This window comes from Labrus bergylta, chromosome 1, assembly GCF_963930695.1.
Source record: "Labrus bergylta chromosome 1, fLabBer1.1, whole genome shotgun sequence".
Taxonomy (NCBI): Eukaryota; Metazoa; Chordata; class Actinopteri; order Labriformes; family Labridae; genus Labrus; species Labrus bergylta.
In genome coordinates, this window is record NC_089195.1 from 27,256,785 (window position 1) to 27,283,308 (window position 26,524).

Consider the following 26,524-nt stretch of genomic DNA (forward strand, 5'->3'; position numbering starts at 1 on the left):
GCATACATTTCCTGATAACGATCAAAGGATCCCCTCACCCATTTCCTACACTCGTCCTTGAAACAGGGTGCGGGCAGATCTTGAATTTCTGAGTTACTTCTCTGCCTTTTTAACATAATGTGGAGCAGAGTGTGCGCTGGAAGAGCCTGTATATGTTAAAAGTCAAACTGGCCAAGTAATGTACACAGTGAAAAAAATGATGGGATTTCCCTTTGGTGTGAGTTACAGCAGTCTTACCTTCAGTAATCACATAACTAGAGTTATTAAAGATACAGAGCTGATTTTATCAAGTTGTGGTCCAATTTTGAACCTTTCGATGTGGGACATACGCAGAACTGAAGATGCTGAATTTACCTTGTAAAGGTCCAAAGTAAGTTATTTGCTGAATTAAATCAAAACATGACCTTACTGTATCGTCAGACATTAAGGAAACATGCTATGTTGAAGTGCTAACTTCTCTGTTAACGACGCAGCAGCCACAATCCTCCTGCTAAGTTTCAATTCCGGTGCGGAATGGTTTGTTTTTGTTTTGACTAGAGAAGTAGGCGGCACCCCCGACACGGCTGTAATGCCCCTCGGTTTGCCAGCCAAACTGCAAACCAACAGGTGTTGCAGCAATAAGGCGGGCAAGGGCACTGGTTCAGATGTAAGTGATTCTGCCTGATCTAAACAGCCTTGGCATTTTTCTAATCAGCTCCACGAGCAGAAATGTGGTAAAACTAGGATAAATATTGGAGATGCTTTTGAAAAATGAATTGAGGTTTGAACGCAGAAAAATTTCAAGACCGATGAAGAGCTGATTAAACATGGAAGGTCAAATCTTGCTTATATGCAACTCAGATCAGATTTTTTTATGAACATTTTTACAGCCGGAGATGCACTGAATTTGTTTTCATCACATCACATTTGGGCCACTTTTACATGTAGTGATAAATCCCAGACAGGTTGGATCTTTGACAATGCGACTTCAATCTTAACAGCCATGTCGGAATGCATGCAACTGTTATCTTCATCACCCTTTGACGCTGCATTGAGTCGAGAGTAAATTCCTCTCAATGAAAAATAACATACTCCCCGTATCCAAAGCAACGACCCTGTGATGTAACAGACAACTCTCCTCAGACACATGACTGATTAAATGCCTCTCTGTTGTTTCTTGTGAAAATCACATTTTTAATTATTTCTCATGCGATTCCAATATAGGAAGACTTAGTTTAGTCATTAGAGCTGTGTGCAAAAAAATACAGATTTATATGTCCAAATGTATTCAGTGAGGAACAATGATTTTCAAGTTGTAACCTTCACCATTATCCACGTTCTTGGTGGAATTTGTTGGCGTCTATAGAACTTGATTTAACTGATTTATTGACCAAAACTCCCAAATGTTCAATACTGTAAAAAGGTAAATGATATCACAAACTAAATAAAGACAACCTCATGTATAAAAATGTTGTTAGAAAAGACACCATGATGCCCTACAATCAACATGCCCCCTAGCACCGAACAGTCTCTACCATCTGTTTGAGAATACTTCCACTAGTGTTGTAGTACTCAAAATCCTCATCACTCGGATTAGAGGGAAAACGCCTTTTTTTATGATTAACATTTAATTGAATTTTCCAATTATCAAGTACATACTGACATATTGGTGACAAATAATCATATTAGTACTCGTACATAAAGGTAAAGAACAACAAAACATTAATTGGGACAATCTAACAAAATAAAGACTCCAAATGAAAAAATACAAGATAAAGAAAAAGCTATCAACTGAAACATTACAACAACAAAAAACAAAATAGACAACTTAAGTGCACACGGTGCTCGACGACGACAGGCCCAACAACGGGGCATAAAGTAAAGTGTGCTGACTCCCGAAGGGGGCAAAACGCCTCTTTTTAGAAGAACAAATAACTTCAATTCATTTGTAGTTTGATTTTCATCCCCCAGTTACAACAGCATCCTTCCCGTTGCACACAAGTTGATGATTTTTCAGTCATATTTACGGTCATGGTCTTGTCCCGGTCTCGATCCCTAAATGTCTTGGTCTTGTACCTGTCATGGAGCACTCTGGTCTCAGGTATAACTTGGTCTCGATTAGTGTGGTCTTGACTACAACAGTAACTTCCGCACTGAAAAGCCGTTGTGGCAACAAATCTTCATGATAACGGCATTTTGAATTTTTCAAAAGTTTGCCGATGGTACTCAACGAAAGTCCTGAGTGTAGTTACATAAGCAAACATGCATTCATTATGAATTCAGCTTTTCATTCATAAGAGGAAGAAAAGTGTAATTTCTTTTCTAAAGTTACAGTCTTCCTTTCAAAGAAGTTTTTGCATCTCAATCAGCAGCAGCTGTAGGATCTTTCCTGACACGAGCAAGACATGTGTTAATGACACAAATGTTCTTGAAGTGTCTGAGTCACATTTTAATTCAGAAGATATTTATTTTTTTCTCAATGTGACATCAATCAAAAGAAATTGAATGAATTTAATAGGCAGTAATATGTTGGCAAGTGCATTTTTTAACAGGTGGCAAGTTGTTGATGTTTCCCCAGGGTGGCAGTTGGTGTCACAGGTGCTGCTTCTCTCCGCATCACTGTGCTTCAGGGGGAATCATTGGTCGTGTTGGCAGAGAGTGCTGTTCTGTCAAGGTGCATTATTCTTTTCACCGAGCGTCACGTCCCGAACTTCAGCTCTGCACGGCTCCTGGCCTCAGCTCCCTCGGTCTTTTTTCTTTCAGCTCCTCCCATCGCTGCTATCACCCACCACCAACATCACCTTCCACTTTCACCTCTCCCGTGTTTTATCAGTCCTCGCGTTGCCTGAGGGCTGTTCTAACACCGACATATCCCATTAACCCTAACTGTGATTTGTCCTCAACTCTTACATGCAGGGGTATTTCAAAAAGAGCAAACGCGTGAGTTTATTTGTAACGTATACTCGTACAGAATGACACTGAACACACTCTGATTCATCTAATGTCGTGCTACAGACTCAGCCAGCAATGAGAACAAAAAGGTGACCCACTGTATGATAAAATGATAGATAAGCATGACGATTTTCCCGAAAAAATAAATGCTTTATTTTATTCTTTATATATTTGTTCCTTTAATGCTGTTTTTGTGATCTTCAGAAAATACACTATGGGTCCCACACCATATTAGATGAAACCATGTTTAATACAACATCAGTGACGTCACATTTTGGTTTCTAAAGAGACATCATGAAGGCAAAAAAAATGGCGGTAAGCATGTTGGAAAGCTGACTCCGATTAACTTCCGGATAATGTAGAGTTATGGCAGTCATAACTGTCAATTGGTTTTCAGTCAATTAAACTGCAACTTATTTTATTTTATTTTCATTTTATTTTCAGTCAGATTGAAATAATGGTTGCTGAAATACGCCCAGCTCTAGCTTGTCATCTATAGCTTGTATATTCCAAACATTAAAAACAGCACAGACAAAGCCTACAGTTTAAGGTCTGTGACAGGAGTTCAATTGAAGCCTAGCATCCTGGCAAACAGCTAAAAACCACCCACCTGTCATAGAAATCAACCACACCCCTTATTATGCACGGCTCTTAGCCTTGACATAATCAAAACAGATGTCTGAAAGCTCCAACTTGCTTACATGCCGCTGAAATGAAAACAGAGCTGTCACGTAGCAGTTGCTCAGCTGCCTAGCAGCCTGAGGGATTAGTCATTCTGTAAAATTAGTTGTTTTCCTCAAACTTGCCTGTTCCTATCCGTTCCACTATGGAACAGATATGACTTGATGAAATGAATCGTTAACCCGTTTATTCCCATGCTTGTTTGTGTCAAATCTCCATTCATAGCAAAGATGATAAGGCAATTTAAAAAGGGATTGAAAAAATCCATATGAATTGAAATTGAAGATTGACAAGAGGGAAACCACATACGACCTCTGAACATGTTTCCTGTCAAGACCTCTTCTGCAAGCTCTTGCTTGGGTTTGCAATTTTCTCCGCAGTATGGGACTCTATACTTCTCCTTGACATAGCTGTTTTGAATGCAAACCCATTTGCTCTGCATTAGAAAGGAAGTGAATGCATTTAAAAGAAACCTCAGTCAGCAACAATGTAAAGTTGCAGTTTAAACAGAGGTTGCTTTGGCGCCCTGTGGTGATCACCAATTGACAACGTGTAGCGACAAACGCACCTTTGATGTCAATGCGACAATCAATAAGCACTTTGTAAATTCTTTTCATCACATGGAGATAAATATGACTATGCAACTTTCGAGTGCGCTTTTGCAGAACTCTGCCTTGTGTTAAAAACCTACAATTGCATTTCAAGGTTTGAGATTGAATCACTCTCCCGTTGACAACGATTTCCAACTAGCCTGCTGTTCCAACTCTGAAGCAAAGCTCAGCACTAACAGAGCCGCATTATTCGCCATTGACCCAATTACATCCTACATAGATCATGTGATACATATTTCTCTTGCTCTGCTCTCTATGTCTTGTTCACCCTTTCCTTCCTTTCTTTCTGCCCCTTCTTGATGAATAGCTTTGCTTTTTAGGACAGATGACAGCTCTGTGATTAATTGCGTGTGCTGTTTCACTCTTCCGGCCACCTCGCTTCCATTTTTCCATCTTATTTCTGTTTCACAACCTGCGTAACAAGAGAAATTCTCCTTCGCTGGGTTTGCCCTATCAGCATATTCCCATAAATAAAAGAGGGGGAGAGGTGGAGGTGGAAACAGAGAGATGGGGAAATGGAGGGAAGTGTGGCCCAGAGGCAGGGCAGTGGGCATGTGCGAAACGGAGGGGTGAATAGATAGAGAAAGAACAGGGGGAGACGAGCCAACTGCTCCAGATCAGGGGTGTGAAGGTTACTGCAGAGAGTGAGACAGGGAGAGATAGAGATGAAATAAAATAGAAATGCAAATGTTAAAGAGCAGGAAATTGACTTCTGAACACGGAAAGTACTGCTTAAAAAATAAAATCAGCTTGAAGATAAGGATGGATAGATTAGGGGGGGGAAGAGACATACACTCAAAATGAAAGATACTGATAAATTGACAGGACCGATGAATAAAAAGGTGGATTGTGTCAGATGTCAGAACAATTTCCACAGTATGAAATGAAATGCACAAACCAAACTCTAGTTCCGCCATCCTTTCATAGTTCGGGAAAAAAAAAAAAAGGCCTTCGACTTTCGCTCTATAAAAGAAGCTTTAATGCAGAACATGACAGGAGGATGAACAGCAGACCAGGAGGTAAAGGAGTGGACAAAAAAAAAAAAAAGAGGATGTGAAGGAGCAGTGATTGCAGCGAGGTGTGCCCCGTGGCAGGACGTCATGCTGTGCTTAATGAGGCAACAGTGCAGGCAATTAGTTCTTGATATGACATTATCCGTCACCAATAACTGAACGCATCATTAACCATAGCCTCTTTCCCTCTGCCTTACGCTCACATATAAACAGAACATATGCACGCACTTAAAAAAAAAAAAAAAAAGACTTTATATAATACTTGATACATCTGTTTTTTTCCCAAATGAATCTGCTCAGAGATAATCCTGGCTTTTGGGTTATTTCAAGCTTAATTATTTTAATAAGTTTGTATAATTAAGGCATTTTGCAAGAAGTTTATTATGTTCAATATTAAAAGGGGGCATGCTGGTGTAGCTGTCATATCGCAGCAACTGAGAAGTCAGGTGCATATAGTCTAAAGTGCCTTAACTCAGCAAAATGTTAACATTTAACCAATACTACGATAAAAGCCCATATAGAGTACCCTAGAAGTGGTGTGTTAGCTTGCTTCAAACTGCAGGAGCAGCTGATGACTCATGCAATGTGTTGCTCTGGCGCAATAAATTCTCCATAGTGTGTCTGGACATTGAATGCTGAAGCAGACTGAATCATCTGTGAAGCAGCCAAGAACCTCTGATGTCAAACGTAATGAGGAGCTCAAAAGAGTCTCACAAGGGCTGTAAGAGAAATCAGTTTAGTAAATTAATTCTATCCCATTTAGCTTCCAAGAGCGTACAGAAGGGCATGTGTATATGTGACGGATACAAAAGTCTCACCTATGTGTAAAGTCTTCTGATCAGGGTCAATGCAGCAGATTCCTACTCTGTACAACTACTCATGTCTGGAATTGAGTAGAACACAACGGATCAGTGAAATACTCAGAAAAGAATACTCATCCTAAGTAATGCATTGTACTTGTTTTCTGTAGAAAATTAGTTTCCCAAGAACTCCAAACTAAGGTATCAAGTACAGCACTTGAGCGGGAATAGGGAAAGATAATCATCTTGGTGTGACTTAAGCACAAGGATGTATTTTGTGTTTACTTTCATGTAACCGAAAACATCAACCAAATCATATCAGATTTTTTGCTAATCTTGTCCTGCACATGTGTAAGAAGTGCTTACGGACTAAAATGTCATCCTGCTGTCTTTTATGAGTCTTTCATCACTCTCTGTGAGTCTTTGGCTTGGAACTGAAAACAATGTCCGTGTCTGCAATGTGCTGGAACTCACTTTGTCTACCGTCTGCCTCCCCAGGAGAGACTTCAAAAATTAACTCTGGTTTGCTTTTGTAGCTAAAAAAATAGGCATTCATATTAATCTCAATCTGTTCCTTATCCAACTAAAAAAATCCTCACAGTAGCTTTTTCCACATGCTGGACTTAGGATGGGAATCATCAGAACGAGGCCAACAGACAGCAGACTCAATAACATACTGAGGACAAATTAGTTTAGACCAAATATCCTTCACTTGAAGCAGGGCTCGATAAATGGATACTCCATACCAAATGGGGATCAGTACAATTTCTAGTCGAAGGCTCGGTCAAGGTACATTGGAGGAAAGACAAGAATGCTGGAAGGCTAACCACAAAGAGCTAAGACGAACTGACAGTGGACAAGGAGAGCACAAGGACTAAATACACAGGGGAGCATGGGTGATGAGGGACATGTGAAACTAATAAGACAGGTGAAACTGATCAGAGTGGCGCAGACAATCAAACAGACAGGAAACACACAAGGGCATGAACTGAAGATTTCTGAATAGGAAAAGCAAGTTTGCCAAAATAGGGCAGGAAGTAACTGCATCTTGAAAACAATCATGAACTAATCAAGGAACCGGGGCTTAACATGCGGAAGTGTCAAAGTCCTTTGTACCAGTATGCTTCCATCAATATATAATTCAAAGAAGTATGAGAGTGTTATTTCAAGGAGTTGGAAGTGACAAAATGCCTCTTGAATCACTGCCTATGTGTAGATTATGGCTGCAGATTTCAGTTCCATGCTGCTCAAAACAGCATCATTGCTCTCTCAGCCAATCCGAGCTATGCAAAAAAAAAAAAAAAAAACAGAAGTTGATTTCCACTCAAGCAAACGATTCAAAGGTCTGCACTCCATTGGGAGCTGAGTGGTGCATGGAATGTGACATTATTGCAATGTCTTTTTTTTGTCAAGGTAAGGAGTGAAATAAGTTTCCAGTTCTTCACAAAAAGCCAAAGCGCTAAATAAGGGCTTTGGTTGGACGCGCTAAGCATATTTGAGCGTAGCGAGGGTTTGATCGCGCAGGGGAATAGGTTCCTCAACAGTTTTCCACCGCAGCTGTGCCTCGCTGGGCAGAGAGAGGGGGAGAGGAAAAAAGAAGCGGGGGAGAAGGCATAAAAATTAGATTGTGCCTTACCTGCAGTTTTTGTTTTCTCATGAGCACAACAAAGTTCTTTTTTTTCCCCTACTTGTCGGACTTTCATCCACCTATTTGAAAAAGAGTTGCGTCAGTAAAAAAAAACAAAAAAAACTAGAAGTCATGCACCTGTAAAATTGGAGCATACTTTTTTTTTAAATAGTATGGTAAGGCAGAGGCGATTTAATGATTTAGCATTTTTTTTTTTTTACATTTCCAAGTGAGGTGTGACATTTGGAAGAGTCATGGGTCACGCTGCTAGTTTGTCCATCGAAGTGAGACAATGTTCAAACACTGACCACAGCAGAGCGGAGCAAAATGCCATGGAGACAAACAACAGAATTTGTATGGACAGTTAGACCTCTTTGATGGCCACAGGGACTGAAAATGTGTCATTTATGTTCACGGGGGAAGAAAAATGGACCTGATATTCACACTGAGATAAGAAGTCAATGCTGACCTTATTCACCGGCTAAACTTGAGGTGTCCCTCCAGAAAGAATAGCGTGCATGTTTTGGACAGGTCTGCTGTTGATGAGCAGTGTGGCGTTCAATAGGAAAAAGGGGAAAAAGGCCTACGGGGCATGAAAACCCTCTGCATGCATTGACTGACTTCACTAACCAACGGCAGGCAATCGGTGAAGAGTGAAGAAATCGTTCGCTGTGGTGAAAAGATGGACTGTATAAAGAGGAGATGATTGTCAGCCGAGCTATATAAAGGTATATGTTTAGCACAAAACACACATTCACTCACCTCGGCAGAGAAAGCTAAAAAAAAAAAAAAAAAGCTTTATCTTCAACTTCAGGAAGTGTGGCTACAATGGCAAGACTTAACAAACCATGCGTCAGTGTGCACACTTGTCACCTCAGGCTTAAATAGATGCCATTTTGTTCAGCTATTAGTTAATTAACCTCTTGAACTTGAAATCCCTCTCTCTCATGATCGCACTTTTGTGGGTTATTTTTTTACACTTACAGCCCTTTATACAGTAAACAGTCTTCTTCTGCCTCTCCTGAAACCTCAATTAATATCCAATGAGCATATATTCATACAACAGTTGAATATCTTTAATGTTATTGTTCATTAGATAAAAGTTTTCTTAGCATCAGAGGCATTATTGTACATAGATTTGAGGCCTGAAAAATACAAGAAAAGGAGGGATGTGTGATATCTGTTCAAAAAGGAGGTAACATGAAGTGTGATAAATAAACAAAAGCAGTTAAGATAATGGATGGATATTGTCTTTTACTCAGAGCTTCTATGTCTGCTGTTCTTCGTGTTTAACCTGTGTTGGCAAAATGCTTTTCCAATTCAAAATAAATCCAGAAAGCTGTTTTTGTTTGAACGCTGAATTGGCACCAATTCATCTCATGGTAGCTGATATAGCTGGCTTGATATAGCTGGCTTGAACTTCAAACGACTGCGTCACAGTGGTATGAAAGCATGGCCATTATACTAAGCCTTGCATTAAATGGGTAAAATGTACACATGTGGAGTGAAACATTCATATGTCACGCGATAAATCCAGGCTTTTGTGATGTTTATTACAATAAAATTGTTATTAACTGTACAGCCCAAAAAGATTTTCACCAAACTCTGAAGGAAAGGATCTCAAACATTTCTGTACATGACCAGAGGTTGAGTTTTGCTTCCTCCTTCAGTGACACATTGTTTTATCATATTGACATTATTTATGAGGGGAGTCTTGGCGGCTTTTATTTCTGTCTGTGTCCCTACTTGGCCTTTCTTTTATGTCTATATGAAAAATGCAGCATGTTCCTGTCGTTTTTTTTTTTTTTTATCTCCAAGTATTCAAAGACAGAAGCAGAATTTCAAGTTAAGTAGTGTTGTGAGCAAAACAAGCACTACAGGTCAGCTTTAAGAAATAGCATGGGAACTGAAATTACCCTAGCCTGGTTTCTCCCTCATCTACAAGATTCAATAACATGCACAAAATTTGCAACTTTTTGATCCAGTAGATGTTATCTAGTTATGCGCAAGCGTCAGGCAAAATTGTCTATGACTCAGGCTGCAATTGCCTTTGGCCTGCATTGGTGTGTTAGCATGCCAATGTTAGTACACTTTAGTTGAGCTGTAGCTTCACATTGCATATAAATTGGCACAAAGTGCCTGTGCTCTAAAAGCACTTACTTCTAGCAAGTAGAGGAGTCAGCCGTCCCCATCCATGTAAACCTCATGTAAACACAGCTCCGACAACAACACAGCCCCGCTTCTCACTCATTGTCGACAGTCATGACTCAGAGAGACATTTACATAAGATTTACTTGATGTCTGCTATATTAAATGTCGTTCATGCTTCCTTTAAGGAAACATTGTAACTTTGAGAGGTATTCTCTACTTTAAAATAAAGTCCTCCTTCCTTTGTGCTGTTGTTATATAAAGCAGGCATGTCTGAGTTAACCACAACCCCTCGTCCCACTCATGGACTGGCTTCTTTTGTTAAGCCGTGACATTTTATCTGCAAAGGTCCAGGGCTTATGGGAAATGTTATTCCTTGAAGACTGTGGAGAACCAGATATTTTGAGCATTATCAACGGCATTTTATGTTTTGGAAAAAATTGTCCTAATCTATGCATTTTAGATGAGCCAGTTGACAGATTATTAAGAAAAACTTGCCTTCAATGGGCACCAATCTGATCGCACAATAGGTTTTGAGAAATGGATCCGTTCCAAGGTTAGTTAAAATTTTTGTTCAGCACATTAAGTATTCCTGGACGACCTTGGAAGTTATAGTTTCTCGTAACCTTTGCATAGTGACTTAATTAAAGTAATAAATGGAATCTACATATAAATGTTATACATGTTTCTTTATCCTCAGTTTTGTGTATTTAAGTTTTCCTTTGGTGCTGCATGCGTAAACGCAAACAGCCACATTTTTGCCGGCCACCTGGTAAATACTGTGAGTGAACTCGGGGTGATCTGGTGTGTGAACACAGCTGAAACTACTCAGGAAAATTCAGTGCAGCCAGTGAGAGGTGTTGGTAACGTTTGCTGTATATCTACCGTTCGGCTGACGACCGTACATTGCACTTGACCGCTGCCGACCGGTGAAATCTTCATGCACGTAATGAAAACTGCTTCACTGTCACGCAATGTTCTTTTCTGCTCTTTTGTTGACATAGTGAATGTGTTGAACTAAAGGGAGCCTTCATTTCTCATTATAGTGTATTATAGCTAATTCTGTTCTATAGCTTAATCCGCCACTTCTGGGTCATTCTTTCACCTCAAGTACTCCCTCCCTGATTGACCCAAGAGTTGGTCAGTCAGGGATACAAATAAATATTATCATACCCAGTCAAACCACAAACGCTTGAATTGAAACAAAAGTCAATCTAGATTCATATAATGGCTCATCTGGCTCTCTAACATGTCTGCCCTTTTTGTTCTTGAGGACAGAGGCGGCCTGCTACAACTCTAATCCGACATATTTAGCTGGATAATCACCTTGCATGATATAATCCTCCTGTGAGGTAAGGCTTCATACAACAGAGATACACCTCATTCCCATTTATCAAACAGGGCAAACAGGAAGGACAAACAGATTAAAGAGGATAAACATTTGATACAAATCTTTTATTTATTTTCTTTCTGGGTCCAGAGAAGGTAAGCCAGGTGCATTTTGTTGTACTCATTATTTGTAGAGAAGTGCTTGCTTTTTTTTTTTTGCTCATCTGCAAAGTTTGATATTTAAAACAAAGTGGGTTCAGTTTTGGTTCAAGTGTAGTGAAAACCCCTTGAACAGAGTGTGTTCACATTCTGACAGACATCTGCTTCCCTGCTTCATAGTATTTGATTTTCTGGTTCTCCACTATATTTCGCAGCCCAAGCCAACAGATGGCCAACCCACGATTTTTGTACAATATTTGTGCCCCTGTTACTTGCTACAATGCAATCGTATCAACAGACTTATTAAAACCATGCAGCCTCTCTGTGTGATTATTAGGTCAGTCTCCAGAAATATAAGCAGGAAGAAGCGGTAATGAGACAACAATTACACAAAGCAATATTACGGTAATTGTCCAAGATGAAGAGACTGTATAAGATTTGTGCGAAAATAAGAAAAAATATCTCATTCTGGCCCTCTCCTATTTGCCCTCCTACTGAAGGCGACAGTCTCATTTCAGAGCCCTGACATGATGAAATCAGTGCTGGGGAGGGGGCTGGATGAAGAGGGGTGGGGTGGGGTGGGGTGGAGGAAGTGGTGGAGAAGTGTTGAGATAGGTTAAGATAAGATGGAGTGCCAGACTAGATTGCATTACTATGGGTTGTTTATGGATCAGACACAGGCCAGTTTGGCCCCACTGGAATTGATTGTTTTCTGACTGGACAGCAGGCGAATGGAAAAGATAAAACCTGAAACACAGAGAAAATAGAGGGGGAGTACAAAGACCGGGGAAGCCTCACCTGAGCTCACAGCCAAGCTCAGTGGAGCGCTCCCTGTTTTTGTAGTGAGGTTTTTTTTTTTTATACATTAATAACAGAGTTCAATATTGTTTTCTTTTGGCTGCCTGTTTACAGTTAATTGGACCACAAACATTCATTACATTTTAATGACAATTGGCGTACATACAGTCAATATGCTAATTTAGGTAATCTGATTTTTGCTATAAGCATTTCTTTTCAAAAACAATAACATATAGGAGATGTTACCTTACCTAAGTGTTTTACATGTGTCTGTCAGCTATCACTACTTAACAGTTGAAGAATGTATAAAGCTGAGTGGTGGCTCCAGAGGGAGCTCCAAAAAGTCAGGTACATTCCCTTCAAGGGAATTTTTTTTTCATTACTGACCATGTATGGTCTGATGGTGTGATGTAATCATTGAATTAATCTCTTAAAATTAAAGGCCATTTCTAAAGACTCATAAAGACTTTTTTTTCACACAGATAGTTTGGCATTTGTTTCCTTCAAGTTTTTACAGCAGATTTGGATTCAAATTTTTTTTAGATATTCTCAAAAAAAATGTCCAACTTCCCACTTGTTGCCATATCATGGGCATTTCTCTTATGAGAAAAAAAAAAAAGCATAGCTCCTTAACATTTTCTGCTCAACTTTAAGCTAAGTACGTTTACTGGTAATGTTGATCATGGCTCTTGTCTGTCACACGTTGGCAGCAGCAAAAGTTCCAACCTTTCCAATCCTTAAGTAGAAAGAGTCTTTAAAAACAGAGGCGCTAGAGTCTGAAAGGCACTTGGTAACGGTCATTCAGATTATAAGGCTCTCACTAGGAAACATTTATTTGACCGATCATCATTCTCCTCCCATCGGCATAGACATGTACTTCATCAAATACGTTTAGTTTGGTACCATTCAATTATTATACATTTTATTTCACATCTTGAAATAGAAATTTACCCGGTTTGCAACTTTTTCTTAAAAAAGGTAACAAAAGCAGCAAAAGACTTCACAAAAAAAGCCCATGAAATCCTGAAGGGACTGAGATACTTTCTGCAGGGAAAAACAAGTTATAATAGTAACAGAAATTACTCATTATAAATTCCTCCGTTGAAATTTTAAAGTTAGTCTTTTAACAAAGCCCTAGTATTCCCAATAGTCCCAAATATGATTTAAGTATCATCAGCCAGTCCTGCCCACTTTAAGCCAATCAGCATGAATTCTGTGGCTAAAGATTAACATCCAGATGCAGAAAAGGATGGTGCAGCCTCGGCGGAGTAAATGGGCTCCTTGAGTGCTTTCTTTTTCTGTCTGCTTTGTGTTTCCCTGTGTGTATATGTGGCTCTTGTTTATGTGACATGTACGATGAATCTCCACGCCCCTTCACTCCAGAGGCTCTTGTGAAATATATTTAGAATATCCATTTAGTGTTTAACCCTTTACACTCCAGCCAGGCCCGCTTCACTCCTGCAGCTCTCATGTGCAGCCCCCCCCTCTTCATCACCAGCTGTGCTAGTCGTGTTTGTTTTAGCCCCGGTCTACCTGGCCCTCCTTTTCATTACTTCAATTAGCCTGATTACGATCTAAAATTGCTTGTGTCTGCACCGTGATTGACAGCAATTGGCCACTTAGGGAGGAGAGCTGCAGACACGCACAGTGCTGCTCAATGGCTTGTGCAGTAAAAGGCCCATGTGAACGGTCTGTGTGTGTGTGTGTGTGTTTGTGTGTGTGTGTGAGGGGATGGTGGTGGTGTGGGGTGGAGGCGTGTGTTTGTTTACCCTGATGGGAGTTGTGCTCACTGAAGATGAGAGCAATTCTTCAGGCAAACAATGCGAGACCGAAACACTATAGAAAGTCCAGATATCTCGCTTTACCCACATGGCCGCTGTGAGTGTTTGGCAAACAGATGTGTGTGTGTGTGTGTGTGTGTGTGTGTGTGGTTTTGTGTGTTTATGCTTGCATATTAGCAATATTTTGTAAACATTACAAACTTATCGTAAAAAGATAATGGACACGTTTGGAAAACCAGCCATCTCCATGATGCTTTTCTGGAGCCAGAAGTGACCAAACTGGGAGGAGAGGGTGGTGCTGGAGAGGAGCCAGGGGTTGTAAAATGTCAACTTATCAAAGCTTAACACTCTACAGCTAATACTAATCCAGCTTGTTTTTCATCACATTTCACACAGAATGAGATTGTATTTGCAGTGGAAGCTGACAGGAGTTGATTATTCATTAGACAGAAAAAGCTACAGAATCTTGTGCAACTCAGTGAAGTCTCTGCTCCCTTTTGAAGCCTCCAACAAGAGCAGCCAGTGAACAACAAGTGCGAGTGTAACATGTTCACAACAGCCCTCCATCTTTTCAGGGAAAGCTAAATACAGTCCTAACATACATGGATTGGCCACAACTAATATCTCATGATAAACACTTGTGAAGCTAGGCACAGCAAACAAAGCATAACAAATGTGAAACCGCACAAAAAGTCATTTTTTGAAACTACATGGAAAAAATAAATCACCTAAAGGAACGCAGAGCATCTAGAGCCATGCAACTAGCAGACTGCTAGCACCATCCACCGGTCACTCAAGTGACCTAAGGCTGTTAATCCATACTTTAGTACGTAAGTACAGTTTATTTATATAGCACCTTTCAAGAGCAGATGTCACAAAGTGCTCCATAATAAAAGGATTACAAAACTCATATCACGTAAACGATTGAGTTGTATATAATTTAGTCCCTGTACAGTTGTCATAAATAGAGAAAATAACTATAAAAGACAAAAACCCTTTTTGCACCAGGCTTTTAGTATTTTAAATTCTGCTGTAAAGTTGGACATTTCAAGATAGGGCCTTATGGGGACTATTTCTTTTAGAGCAAGCTTCAAGTGGTCACTGCAGCTGATACTTCCACATTAGCGCTTGGAAACTGCGGTTTCTGCTGTATGTTCTGTACATCTATATCAAAACATATTAACCACTAGTGTTTTGTGAGAGTTGCACATCAGCATAGATAGACGTCTAATACTTTCTTCTTAAGGAATTCCATGGATGTAATCATGTGAGGACTTCCCAATCTTTCTAGCGGCAAAGCTTAACATGCGTTAGGCGTGTTGCAATCAGCACATATCACATGCACAGTGATTGCATGAAATCATGACAGACAGGCAATTACTACTCAGTCATGGCACGTATTGTTCAGCCGAGTGGGGGTTGGGAATGCGGCATGTGTTGGGCGGAGGCACATTAAACGGTCGAGTGTAATTTAGAGGACTGCCTGGTCTTCGTGTCTCTTCTCATTACGGCCCTCGTGGTCTAGACGGCCCAAAGCATAGCCTCTGCCTGTGCCGATCGTCGGTATCTGCCTTTGTGCCGCCTTCGTTGAATGTTGGATGGTGGAGTGAGGCGATATGTTTATTATGCATTAGTGCCAAACACAGCCGTTCATCACTCGGGATCTGATAAGCAGAACCACAGAGGGCCATGACAGAACATGAATGTGCCTCTCACACAGTCAGCCATAACTCTCCTCCTCCTCCTCCTCCTCCTCCTCCTCCTCTGCAGGTCCAGAAACATGTGTCATTCACTCCCTCTTTCTTCATCCATCTCCATCTATCTCCTATCCATCTTTCTCTATGTCACGTTCCGGTTAATGACGGAAAGCAATTTCACATCATTCCTCACATTTGATACATTTAAAAACGTTTCTTATATTACTCTTTTCGTGTCATTTTAAAGTGAGTGATTGTGTGGGTATTTTCTTGTATAAACTAATGTGTCTCTAAATTGGATTCACGGGGTTTAACACTCCACCTTCCTCATGATGAAGTAGTCACTGTATGAACACCATCCTGTGTCAAGGTCTTTTTTTTTCCTTTTACAACAAATCAGGAAAAGAAATATATGTTCAAAGCTGCTTTAAACAGATCTACACTGTTTTTTATTGATCCCTTATTCATCATTTTGTTTGAAGCCAATTCTAAGAAAAATCTCTGAAAAGCGTTTAGTGTCTTTCAGCTTTTTGTTTTGTTTGAGTGCCTACAAATAAGGCGACACCTGCACGAGCTAGTTCAGGCAGACAACTCGAGCTGCACTGATTTCACACTGACATGCATCTTTCTGCACAATCTCCAATCACACAGGGTGTCTATAGGCTTCAAGATTTACGGTCCGTCACTCTGCTCCGTCATTGCTTTGCTGTTTTGTATAAGTACAGTACTTAAATCCCCCAACCCCAGCATCGACCTGCAGGCTCTGAGGGGGTTTAAGATTTAATGTCATCACTCCTCAATTTTGCATGAAAGATAAATCTGTGAGGAGTGATGAGCTCTGAGCCTAAACGCCAAAACACAGAAAATACATTCTGCTTCTGCAATACACGTTTCAAACAATGCAAATGTGAGTGGTCTGACTGAAATGCATTTATCCTTTTAGCAAAAATAGTTCCAGAAAGTCCCTTTTTTCTACATTTGCATCTTGCTTGTGAACATAAGGATGGATTACACAAACTCAAAAGCCAGATGTTAGCAATACTAAGCTAAGTGGAGAGTGAATGCTCAAATTCATCAAATTGCCCAAAACAAGTAAGAATGCAAACTGCTTATGAGCTACATATGCTCCTTGTCTGATGGATTCGAGGTCAGAATAAGAAAGTGTTTGCTAACACTACAATCGCTCTATATGTTTTAAATTATTAATGTGGCTGTTTTAATTTTAACATCAGGGATTATGGTCATAAATGTGTATGCACTGTAAATGTGTATCCATTTTTACTTTTCCATTAGGAGATTTTCTGTCTTTTCCCCAAAGTTCAAGTCCCTGTCCACATTTATCTCTTTCTTCCAGCCAGGATGTCTATGAAAAGCAATAAAGGAGGAGCAGAAAGTAGACCGTCCTCTGCTACCAGGTCAGTGAGATCCAACTAAAGTGTTGAAGAAAATTAATTGGGAATGAATACACTTATATAGTCAAATTACGAATTTAATTAAACATTCAATCAAGAGGTGAGGTTATGAGCTTTGAAACTGTACATGAGCCAGTCTGAATCACTATGGTGGGGCTCAAACAGCGGCAAAATGACATCCTCAAATTCAGTCTTATGCATTATTAAGTGAGAACCTTTTTTAAAGCTGGCTAGACAGTAGACAATTTTAGGCCCGATTTGCCCTTTCAATGATGGGGGGGGGGGGGGGTTGTTGTGGTCCGATTTGCAGCTTGTCACAACTTATTTCTCCAAATAATCCTCCAGTGTGTAGTGTCACTACAAATATTTTACTGCTAGCCGTAGAATGGGAGCCTGTCTGATCTACATTACAAAATATCAAATATATCGATTCCCAGTCGGACCGCCTCCAACGGAATACCCACAGCAGCCAATGAGAGCGAACACACTTGAAAGCGTCACAAACCGGATGCTGCGTACTCTGACAACTCACCCTCAGCTCGCCCTGCAAATTGTATAAAAACGCTAAATAATCCGTCTTCTCAGCCAGGATTTTTGCCATGTTGCTTTTCTCTTTCTATGTTTTTCACTGCGAAACAGAACACACAGCAAGACATCGATCGTCCTCCCTATTTGTTTTTCTTCTGAAGTCCTGTTTGATCAACCGAGTTTCTGTGAGATCTTGTGTCTGTGAAATCTAACCAAAAAACTGCAGGTGTGTGGTGTCTCACTCTGGCCGAGTTGTCCACTGTGTGCCTTCGGAGGATTATAATATTAAAAATCGGTTGAAACTGTCCCTACATATATATTCCTTATATACCTTAAAAACGGTTAAGATTCAAAAATCATCTAGTGTGTAGCCAGCTGAAGAGAAAGAGTTTCTAGTCAGCTGAAATATATTTACATTTTTCCGAAGTTAGTCTTTACAGCCCATAAAACTTTCAGAAATTCAAACCATTTTCTTCCATTGCTGCTGCTGTCCATCAGCAGTCTGAATCCATGTAAACCTCCTCAACAGGAGAGATTAACTTAATGGGTAAAGCCAAAAAAAGTTTACCATTGTTGAGTTTTGTGGCTGTTTATTGGAAGAATATGAAAATCAATCAAAAGGCATCAAGTGCATTTTAAATTGATCAAACCTTTTTTTCCATCTCCAGCTCATCTCCACGAGGCGGGAGGGGTGCGGTAGCTGGCAGGTCACCAGCTTCTGGGAGATTCAAAAACAAGGCCCTTCAGCTCAGCCTCTCCAAGAAATTCTGGTTATTATTATTCCCTGTTTCTCATCAACATTGATTAGGACAAGGGGGAGATGGTTGTGTACATTTGTTCACCCAATTAGTGTCACTGATTGGTTCATCTGGTACAAAACAAAAGCCCCGTAGAATTTCTAAATAGTCCTGTAAGAAACTCTTCCAGACCGTCTTTCTTTTTTTTTTATTCTGATGACTGATGTAAATCTGGAGGTCCACTGAAAGCACCGCTGACGTTTTTCAATAATTTCACTCAAGCCTAGCAATTATTTGTAGGAAGGCAGCATTGAGTGTTCCTTTTGTTGAGTACTTTGTGAGGGGTAGCAGTTAAGTAAAAGGCTTGGTTGACAATAGCTCTCAATGATTTGCACGTAAATGCACACTTCACAGCTCTAAGTCAAAGTCCCCCGCGGCCCAGGGGAAGGGCTCTGAAGAGGTCGAGGCTCGCCGGAACAGCAAGAGGAGCAGCCACAGCTCAGCGGTGGCCGCTGCCTACATCTCCTACCTCAATAAACTCTTTGGACAGGTCAGTAAACCAGTAACTGGACATTTTCACATGCTGAAGTTGTCACGGCCTTGACGCACACAAAAACACAAAAAAAAAGTAGGCTGTGAAAAATCATTCACGACTCCCTCAACAGGTTTTTCTTTTGGAAATTAGACCATCCCTTATGGATTTACAGACTTTTTGTGATGTCTCTTTCTCTATCTTTACCAAAATAGACACCAAATCAGTCAAAACAGCATTTACACAATTTTTAAAGCTTTAAGAGCAGAGAACATTGATACATGTAAGTAACATTGAGATTCAGGGTAATTTATTATGTTGCTCTACTCTTTGTTTATGCTTCAATGCCAGTATAAAACCATTAGGAGACAGGGGCCTCAGATGAAAAGATGAGGAAAGAGCAGCAGAATTGAGGGATGTTTGTAACGTGTCAACAAAGTGCTATGTTACTACAGACTCGAGGACAGCTCTCTCCACAGCCCTTTACCATCACTTGTCATTTCATTCAGAACTGGGATTTTAAAACCGCTGTGATACAGACATATAGTACTGATGAGGGCCCAAGGCAGAAACAAAGCGGACGATCGAGAGGTCCTTATCCTGCCTTACTATTAACAAACAAAATAAATCTAATTTGCAAGTAATTGCATACTCTTTCGTAAGGTAATGAGTACTCAAATATTGAAATGACTGTAAATGCCATCTTAGTATCAACTATTCAAATCTTGACATTACAACTTTAAGGAATTTCTCAAAGTTATTTAGTGTTTGAAATAAAAATAAAAAATTGTCCTCCTTTTCTACCAGTTAAAATAAGTCTCTGTAAAGTTTGTGTTAAAAATCCACTCCTATCCTGTGTTTTATCACGCCTGCATAAACCCCTCTATTTCAGCCCAGCTCAGAACAGACTGTTTCTGAGTCTATATCTTTAAATTCAGGTAAACTGTGTTTGACCACGCTCCTCTGTGGAAGGGCTTAGGAGGCTCAGACTTGCTTGCACCATGCCCTATTGATTACAGTGAGAGGGCAGACTCAAAGTGCAGAATAAAACAAACACCTAGCTGTGGGGGTGTCACCAACTGGGGGAGGGGATACTGACCTTTGTGATGTCATTAAGGGAAAATCTGAAGACAGACTGAGCAAACATTTTTCTGAAAAGTGGAGCAGGCAAAAGAAAGAGAGGGTGGACTTTTCTTGTAATTGGGGGTTTTGTAGACAAGCTAAGGCCACATATTAGTGTTTGAAAACCATGATAAAGTGTATTTTGCATAATAAGTGACCTTTAAGCTTCCCCTTCTAGGAAGCATGTGTCAGAAACTGCACCTGATGAATAGCAGGTGTGCAAGCTTATTGCATCTATTAGGCAGATGATGTCGCATGCTTAAACTGCTTGTAAGATCAACACAAACACCAAATGATCTCAACATCATGTTAATTGTGACTGACTCAATTATCTATTCCTGAGGGACTTTCTATAGAGCTGTTATTGTGGCAAAACTATTTGAATATGCGTACACAGATCCACAAATGCACACACAGATTCACAAATGTGTAAAAAGATCCAAAAATGCACACACAGATCCACAAATGCGTAAAAAAAGATCCACAAATGTGTATACTAATCTGCAAATATGTAGACCAATTTCAAAATATTGACTTATTTATTAATGGCTGGGCTCAGGGCAACAAACCAAAAATGTGTTTGCAGATCGTCAGACACACATTTCAAGATATATGTACGCATTTGTGGATCTTGCACTTCAGGAGTGTTGCAAAAGTCACGTGTAAAATGACAGCCAATGGAGAGGCCCGCCTCCGTTGTAAGCGATCATTTGGGTGTATTTTTCAGGATTTACAGCTGAAAAAGTTCACTGCCATTAATAAATAAGTAAAGATTTTGAAAATTGGTCTACATATTTGCAGATTAGTATACACATTTGTGGATCTTTTTACACATTTGTGGATCTGTGTACGCATATTCGAATAGTTTTGCCACAATAATAGCTCCGTAGCTTTCCTCTAAAGAAAAGTATCAGCTGTTTTGGTGCCATAAATTGACGTGTTTGCATTTAAATGAGAAGCCTTTGTGCTGAGAGAGTGTGCTGTAGATGCAGTTTGACTCTATTATAGAGGAAAAGGAGGGAATCAGTTTTTGCCAATTCTACACGTGCACTTCTGACATTTTGCGATAATTCCACAACATTCAGCCCCTGCGTTTTCAGGAACTTGCCTTTCACACTACCTCACAACTGGAGGTTATCTGACAGACTCGCTCTTACACCTCAAAATACTTCCTGTGGTTTAAGTGAGGGAAGGCGGCTGGTGAGTGCTTGCAGAAGGGGAAGGAGTCTTAGGAACTGAGACCGTTTCTGGGTTAATATTACAAAACACAACAGTGAAAAATTCCATAATCAAGGGGAACGGGAAAGCGTATAAAACTGCAAAACTTCGCTAAACGTGAATGATTTCCACATGCACCCTGCCTACTAGCTGGTGTTAATTTTTCATTCTGCATTCACACATTGGCTCACCCAAACTTTCTTCCAACATTTTAATAGGAGAGTGGCAGAAGAAAAGTCTTAATAAAGTTATGATGAAACTTTGGCCATTTAAATTCTCACAAGCAGCACATCAAGATGAGTTCAGGACATTTTCAGGAATGCAGTGCATTTGTGAAAGGAGCTAAGGAGGGGAAGAAGGCCACAGACACAGGAGGTCAGAGTGGATAGATGGGTCAATAAGGGTCTTGTTTAGACTTGAGGGTCATTAATCATTTTGCATTTCAAACCTAGAATCAACAGTGGTGCATAGAAGTGCTCATCTCTGGCAGAAAACATGGTAAACAAGTTTGTCCTGTTATCTTGGCTGAAGCTGAACAAACCATGCCACAGGCTTGCTGAGACCGATGATGCAATTAAATCACTTCACGCAGATCATAGACAGGGATATCATTTTTTTTTTTGGACGAGAGCAAGGAGGTTGGTAGAGAAACAACGCCACTGATTTAGACAGCTGTCCAAAGTTATAGTTGTTGAACTTTTTGCTTTGCTTTGTGACTGTCTGACAATTTTGTGTTACATACGTAGGTCCTTCACGAAGCAAATTATTTTGCTGTCATGCTGTTTGTTTGCTTATTCTGTGCCATCCAAAATGTGTCATCTGTCTGCCATCTGCCTGAATCTATGTGAATGTGTTTGGGCTTTTGGAGTGTTTGGGCTTTTATCTTCATTATCTTATGTTCACTACGATTGGCTGCAACAATCTTAATTGGAAAAAAAAAAATGTATCCCCCAAGCCCTACTTTTATCCATCACCAGAATTTATCCAGTCAAATAATGCTTTTCGTTTCCTTTCAATCCAGAAAAACAAAGCAAAACCAGTTATGTAAAAGGCTTCGAAAAAAGAATAACTTAGCAAATTATGTTTAATTATAGACCTAATTCTTAGGATGGGTCTCATGGGAAGGGACTGTCCTGGCTAAGATCGTTCAATAAAGAGCAGGTTTATAGACTGAGTCACAGCTGAAAGGAAATGCATTACATTGACTTTAAGGTTACACTGGATGGAGTTGGAAAATTGATCTATTTGTTAAGTAAACTCTAAGTGGTAACTATCGATTGAAAAATCAGAACACTGGTTGTAGCCGTTTACAGTGAACGATGAATATCTGAAAATGTGTGCACTGTTTGCATATTGGCTATCACTGGTACACAATTGGACAAATTAGCAAGGAAAGTCGATTATCATTACCAAGCTCTATTCATTCAAACATGAAACCATCTGATCAGGACCGTGAGTCTGTACCTCATCCTCAAAATTTTAAAAAGAAAAGCAACAGTCCAAAGAAGCCTAAACACTGGGCTTGCCTCTATGAATGCTCTTTCTGGTTTTAAAAAGCCTCAGCTCTGTTTACAACCAAGAAGGTAAATAGCACCTATACAGCCTTTTAGTAGAATTTTATGGGGAACACAATTTACAATAACTGTTTAACAAGCCGTACAATGATTTGTTGTAGTGAACCATACAAGCACAGACCAGTGTAGTGCTTCACCAAAGTTTCTGACGAGTGGGTTTTTAGGGGCTTGTGTGGGACACAGAGAATTGAAGGCTTTGTGTATTGTTTGGAGAAAATGGCTGTGGATCAGATCCAAGATGTTAATGACTGAGACCAACCAACTGTGAGAAACCCTGAATGGCAAAATGCTTTTAAAGTAATTTGTGGTAAATGCTCAGTAACAATATGGATATTTTCTGTGCTTCCCTTAAATTTAAAAGCTGAAAGTAGAAGGTCACATTCATTCATTTATTACTTGGCTGGTGCACCAGAATAATGTTTCCAAAATCGACTATCAATCCCAAACAGGATCACTGCTGCAATTAAACAATTTCTCATGATATTAATGGAATACAATATCAAGCGTCCTTTAATTGGAATTTCAGATAGGCCTGGGCGATAAGATGATAATGATCAAAATATAAAATAAATTCTCGCAAAATAATTGTTCTCAATATAATAAAAAAAGGTATGATAGATTACATCATGATAATTACATCAGAAGACGTGTGAGGCTAAAACAGGCAACACCACAAACCTTTTTCCACCATTTGAAACGATATCAGCCGTCAGAAGACAACAAAAACAGGAAATGACCAAACATCCCAAACGAGTGTTAGTGGTCCCTCAGCAAGCACCGGGGCAGTAAGTGTTACTGCCCAGCACCGTGTACTGCGCGCGTGATACTGAAATGTTACTCTGTTCAAGTATAGTTAATCATGTTCTGACAATAAAGAATGGTTAAACCTCAATTAACAATTTCTTCAACTTGCATTTAGAAACAAAAAAATCTGCCTTTCAATTCAAAGAAATATTGATTTGTGATAATTACGGATATCGTCTTAGACATAGACTTTCTTTATTGTCATTCCAAACTTCTACTTTACAGTGCAGATAAGAACGAAATTTCGTTGCATTTGGCTCGTTGTAGTGCAGGATAAGAACAGCAGCAAGTATTCACATAGAAAAATAAAAACAAGGTGCAGATATAAATAGATATAAAAAGAAAAACTATGAGTAAAAATACTATACAGATAAATATATTGCATGTTATATGTATTTTACAGTCCAGTGAGGTAGTCCTGTGTGGGGGTTTGAGGGGGAATGGAGGGATTATTTTTTCGTGTTCAAAAGTCTTATGGCCTGTGGGAAGAAGCTGTTACAGAACTTGGAAGTTCTGCTTCGGAGGCTGCGGAACCTCTTTCCAGAATCCAGCAGCGAAAACAGTCCTTGGTGGGGGTGGGAGGAGTCTGATTTTCTGAGCCCTGGTCAGGCAGTGGATCTTTGCGATCTCCTGGATGGGAGAAAGTGGAGTCTTAATGATCTTTTCCGCCGTCCTCGCCACTCTCTGCAGGGACTTCCAGTCGGAGGCACTGCAGGCTCCGGACCAGACAGAGATGCAGTTTGTTATGATGCTCTCTATAGTGCCTCTGTAAAAGGTGGTGAGAATAGGAGGAGGGAGGTGTGCTCTCTTCATCCGACGCAGAAAGTGCATGCGCTGCTGCGCTTTTTTCACAAGAGCTCCGGTGTGATAGGACCAGGTCAGAGTGTCTGTTATCTGCACCCCCAGGAACTTTGTGCTGCTAACTCTCTCCACTGCTGTGCCGTTGATGAGGAGTGGTGTGTGGCTGGGCTGGCGCCTCCTGAAGTCGACGATGATCTCTTTGGTTTTATCGACGTTCAAGGTCAGGTTGTTGGTTCTGCACCAGTCAACCAGATGTTTCACCTCCTGTCTTTAGTCCATGTCGTTGTTGTCACGGATGAGGCCCACTACTGTTGTGTCGTCTGCAAACTTCACGATGTGGTTAGTAGTGGTCCTGGCGCAGCAGTCATGGGTCATCAGGGTGAACAGCAGCGGACTCAGGACGCAGCCCTGAGGGGAGCCGGTGCTCAGGGAGATGACACAGGAGGTGATGTTGCCCACCCGCACAGACTGGGGTCTGTTTGTGAGGAAGTCAAGCAGCCAGTTGTGGTCCTTTACCAGCCTCTCAAAGCACTTCATGATGGGGGTTAGTGCTGTAGGGCGGTAATCATTGAGCGAGGAGATTGTGGATTTTTTAGGCACTGGTATAATTGTAGCAGCCTTTAAACATGATGGTACCACAGTAATGCTTCCATAGCTCCCTCAGGCCAGGCCCTCACCTGCTTCACTGTGGGTTTTTTCCTGATCAGCAGGGGCTTGTATGCTGGAAATAGCATCACAGAGAGATGGTCTGAGGAGCCAAGGTGGGGGCGGGTTGCAGCCTTGAATGCCTTCTTGATGTTGCTGTAGGCCAGGTCCAGCGTGCTCCCACCCCTGGTTGCAAAATCCACATATTGATGGAAATGAGGAAAAACAGTCATATTGGCCTGATTAAAGTCCCCTGCCACAATGAAAACTCCCTCTGGATGTGTAGATTGCAGTTCACTGATGGAGCGGTATAAAACATTCAGGGCTTCTCTGGTGTTTGCACTGGGAGGACTGTACACTGCTGTGAAGATCATAACAGTGAAATGCTGGTACTGTAACAACATTTTCATCGTGATACCATTTTTTGTTATGTTTCAACTTTCTACTCAGGCACATTAAATGACACTCATTGGCTTTGAAACAATAACGTTCAAATATAAATGAAAACCAAACAACTTGGCTGAGAGGCTTAGCTCTTCCATAATTTTAATTTCTCAACCAATTTACATTTCATCTACGATGTCACATTTTGGACGTTTTATTTGTTCTTGATTTTTCTCAAAATTATATTGTTTGTACTCCTCTCAGTGTGTTAGAGCCAATAGTACCAAATCTTTGTCAGCTTCCTCTGCAAACGTCCTTATCTTAATCAGCAGCATCTGTATCACTGCACTAAAGTGGTGTGTTTTCAAGCGCTCATGGGTATTGCCTGCCTATTGTTACTAATTGCCTTGTGGTGAGCCATTGAACATTTGTACAGTAATATTTTCCACTGCTGAAAAACCATCAGACCTATAGTCGCACAAAAAAAAAAAAAAAAAAAAAATCGCTGCTCATATATGATTATAACAAGAAAATATAGAGTTGTTTTTTTAAATAAATAACACACAATTGATGTTATTATGCTCTCTACCTGCTTGGGCCCTTTCAGAATAGTGCTTGCAGTCCTAATCTTTTTGTTATTATATTGTATGAAAAGATCCTTTTAATCACTGAACCGATACAGGACCCTGTAAGACCTAATTACAAAGCAGAGCCTGAGGCTTTGCCATCAATGCCTTTATTACAGGAGAGAGGCCCACTGTAAAAGATAACAGAGAAATCTACACGAGGGGGAGATGTGTGGGTCTGAACGTTTTAATGGTATTTCATGAATGGATTTTTAATAACTAAATGGGACCGTTTCATTGTTTTAGAGTAATTTATGAGACTTGAACAGCGTTTCTCAGTGACCTTGGGCTTCAATGGACTCCACCTCTACATGTGTCCCTGAGTTACTGCCACACCTGTCATGACCGATCGGCCCTGTTTAACTGTCACACTCCCTGCTTTAAATTGACTAGTATCCACTATCTAGGTGTAGACGTTTGCATAGTAACCACGGGATAGACAACATGCTGTTTTGGTTGCTGCCCTGACACTGAGGCGGGGAGACCATCCATCCTGCAGCCGTCCTAATCCCTGCCTCGACACAAGTATTAATAACCCCCTCAGCAAGGTTCACTGTCAGCCCTCA

At 40.4% G+C, this 26,524-nt stretch overlaps 2 protein-coding genes across 2 annotated transcripts in view; one reads left to right on the forward strand and one right to left on the reverse strand.

Annotated features, from left to right (window-relative positions):
* Positions 1 to 26,524, reverse strand: part of doc2g (double C2-like domains, gamma) — an 80,472-nt gene that overhangs the window by 48,197 nt on the left and 5,751 nt on the right. The window lies entirely within an intron of this gene.
* The window catches only part of cabp4 (calcium binding protein 4), a 28,615-nt gene continuing 13,282 nt past the window's right edge, over positions 11,192 to 26,524 (forward strand). The window contains exons 1-4 of the mRNA XM_065958057.1: positions 11,192 to 11,296; positions 16,930 to 16,990; positions 18,184 to 18,285; positions 18,667 to 18,802. Coding sequence (XP_065814129.1) covers positions 16,935 to 16,990; positions 18,184 to 18,285; positions 18,667 to 18,802 — 294 coding nt within the window. The 5' untranslated portion in view covers positions 11,192 to 11,296; positions 16,930 to 16,934. The remainder of the gene's footprint in view (positions 11,297 to 16,929; positions 16,991 to 18,183; positions 18,286 to 18,666; positions 18,803 to 26,524) is intronic.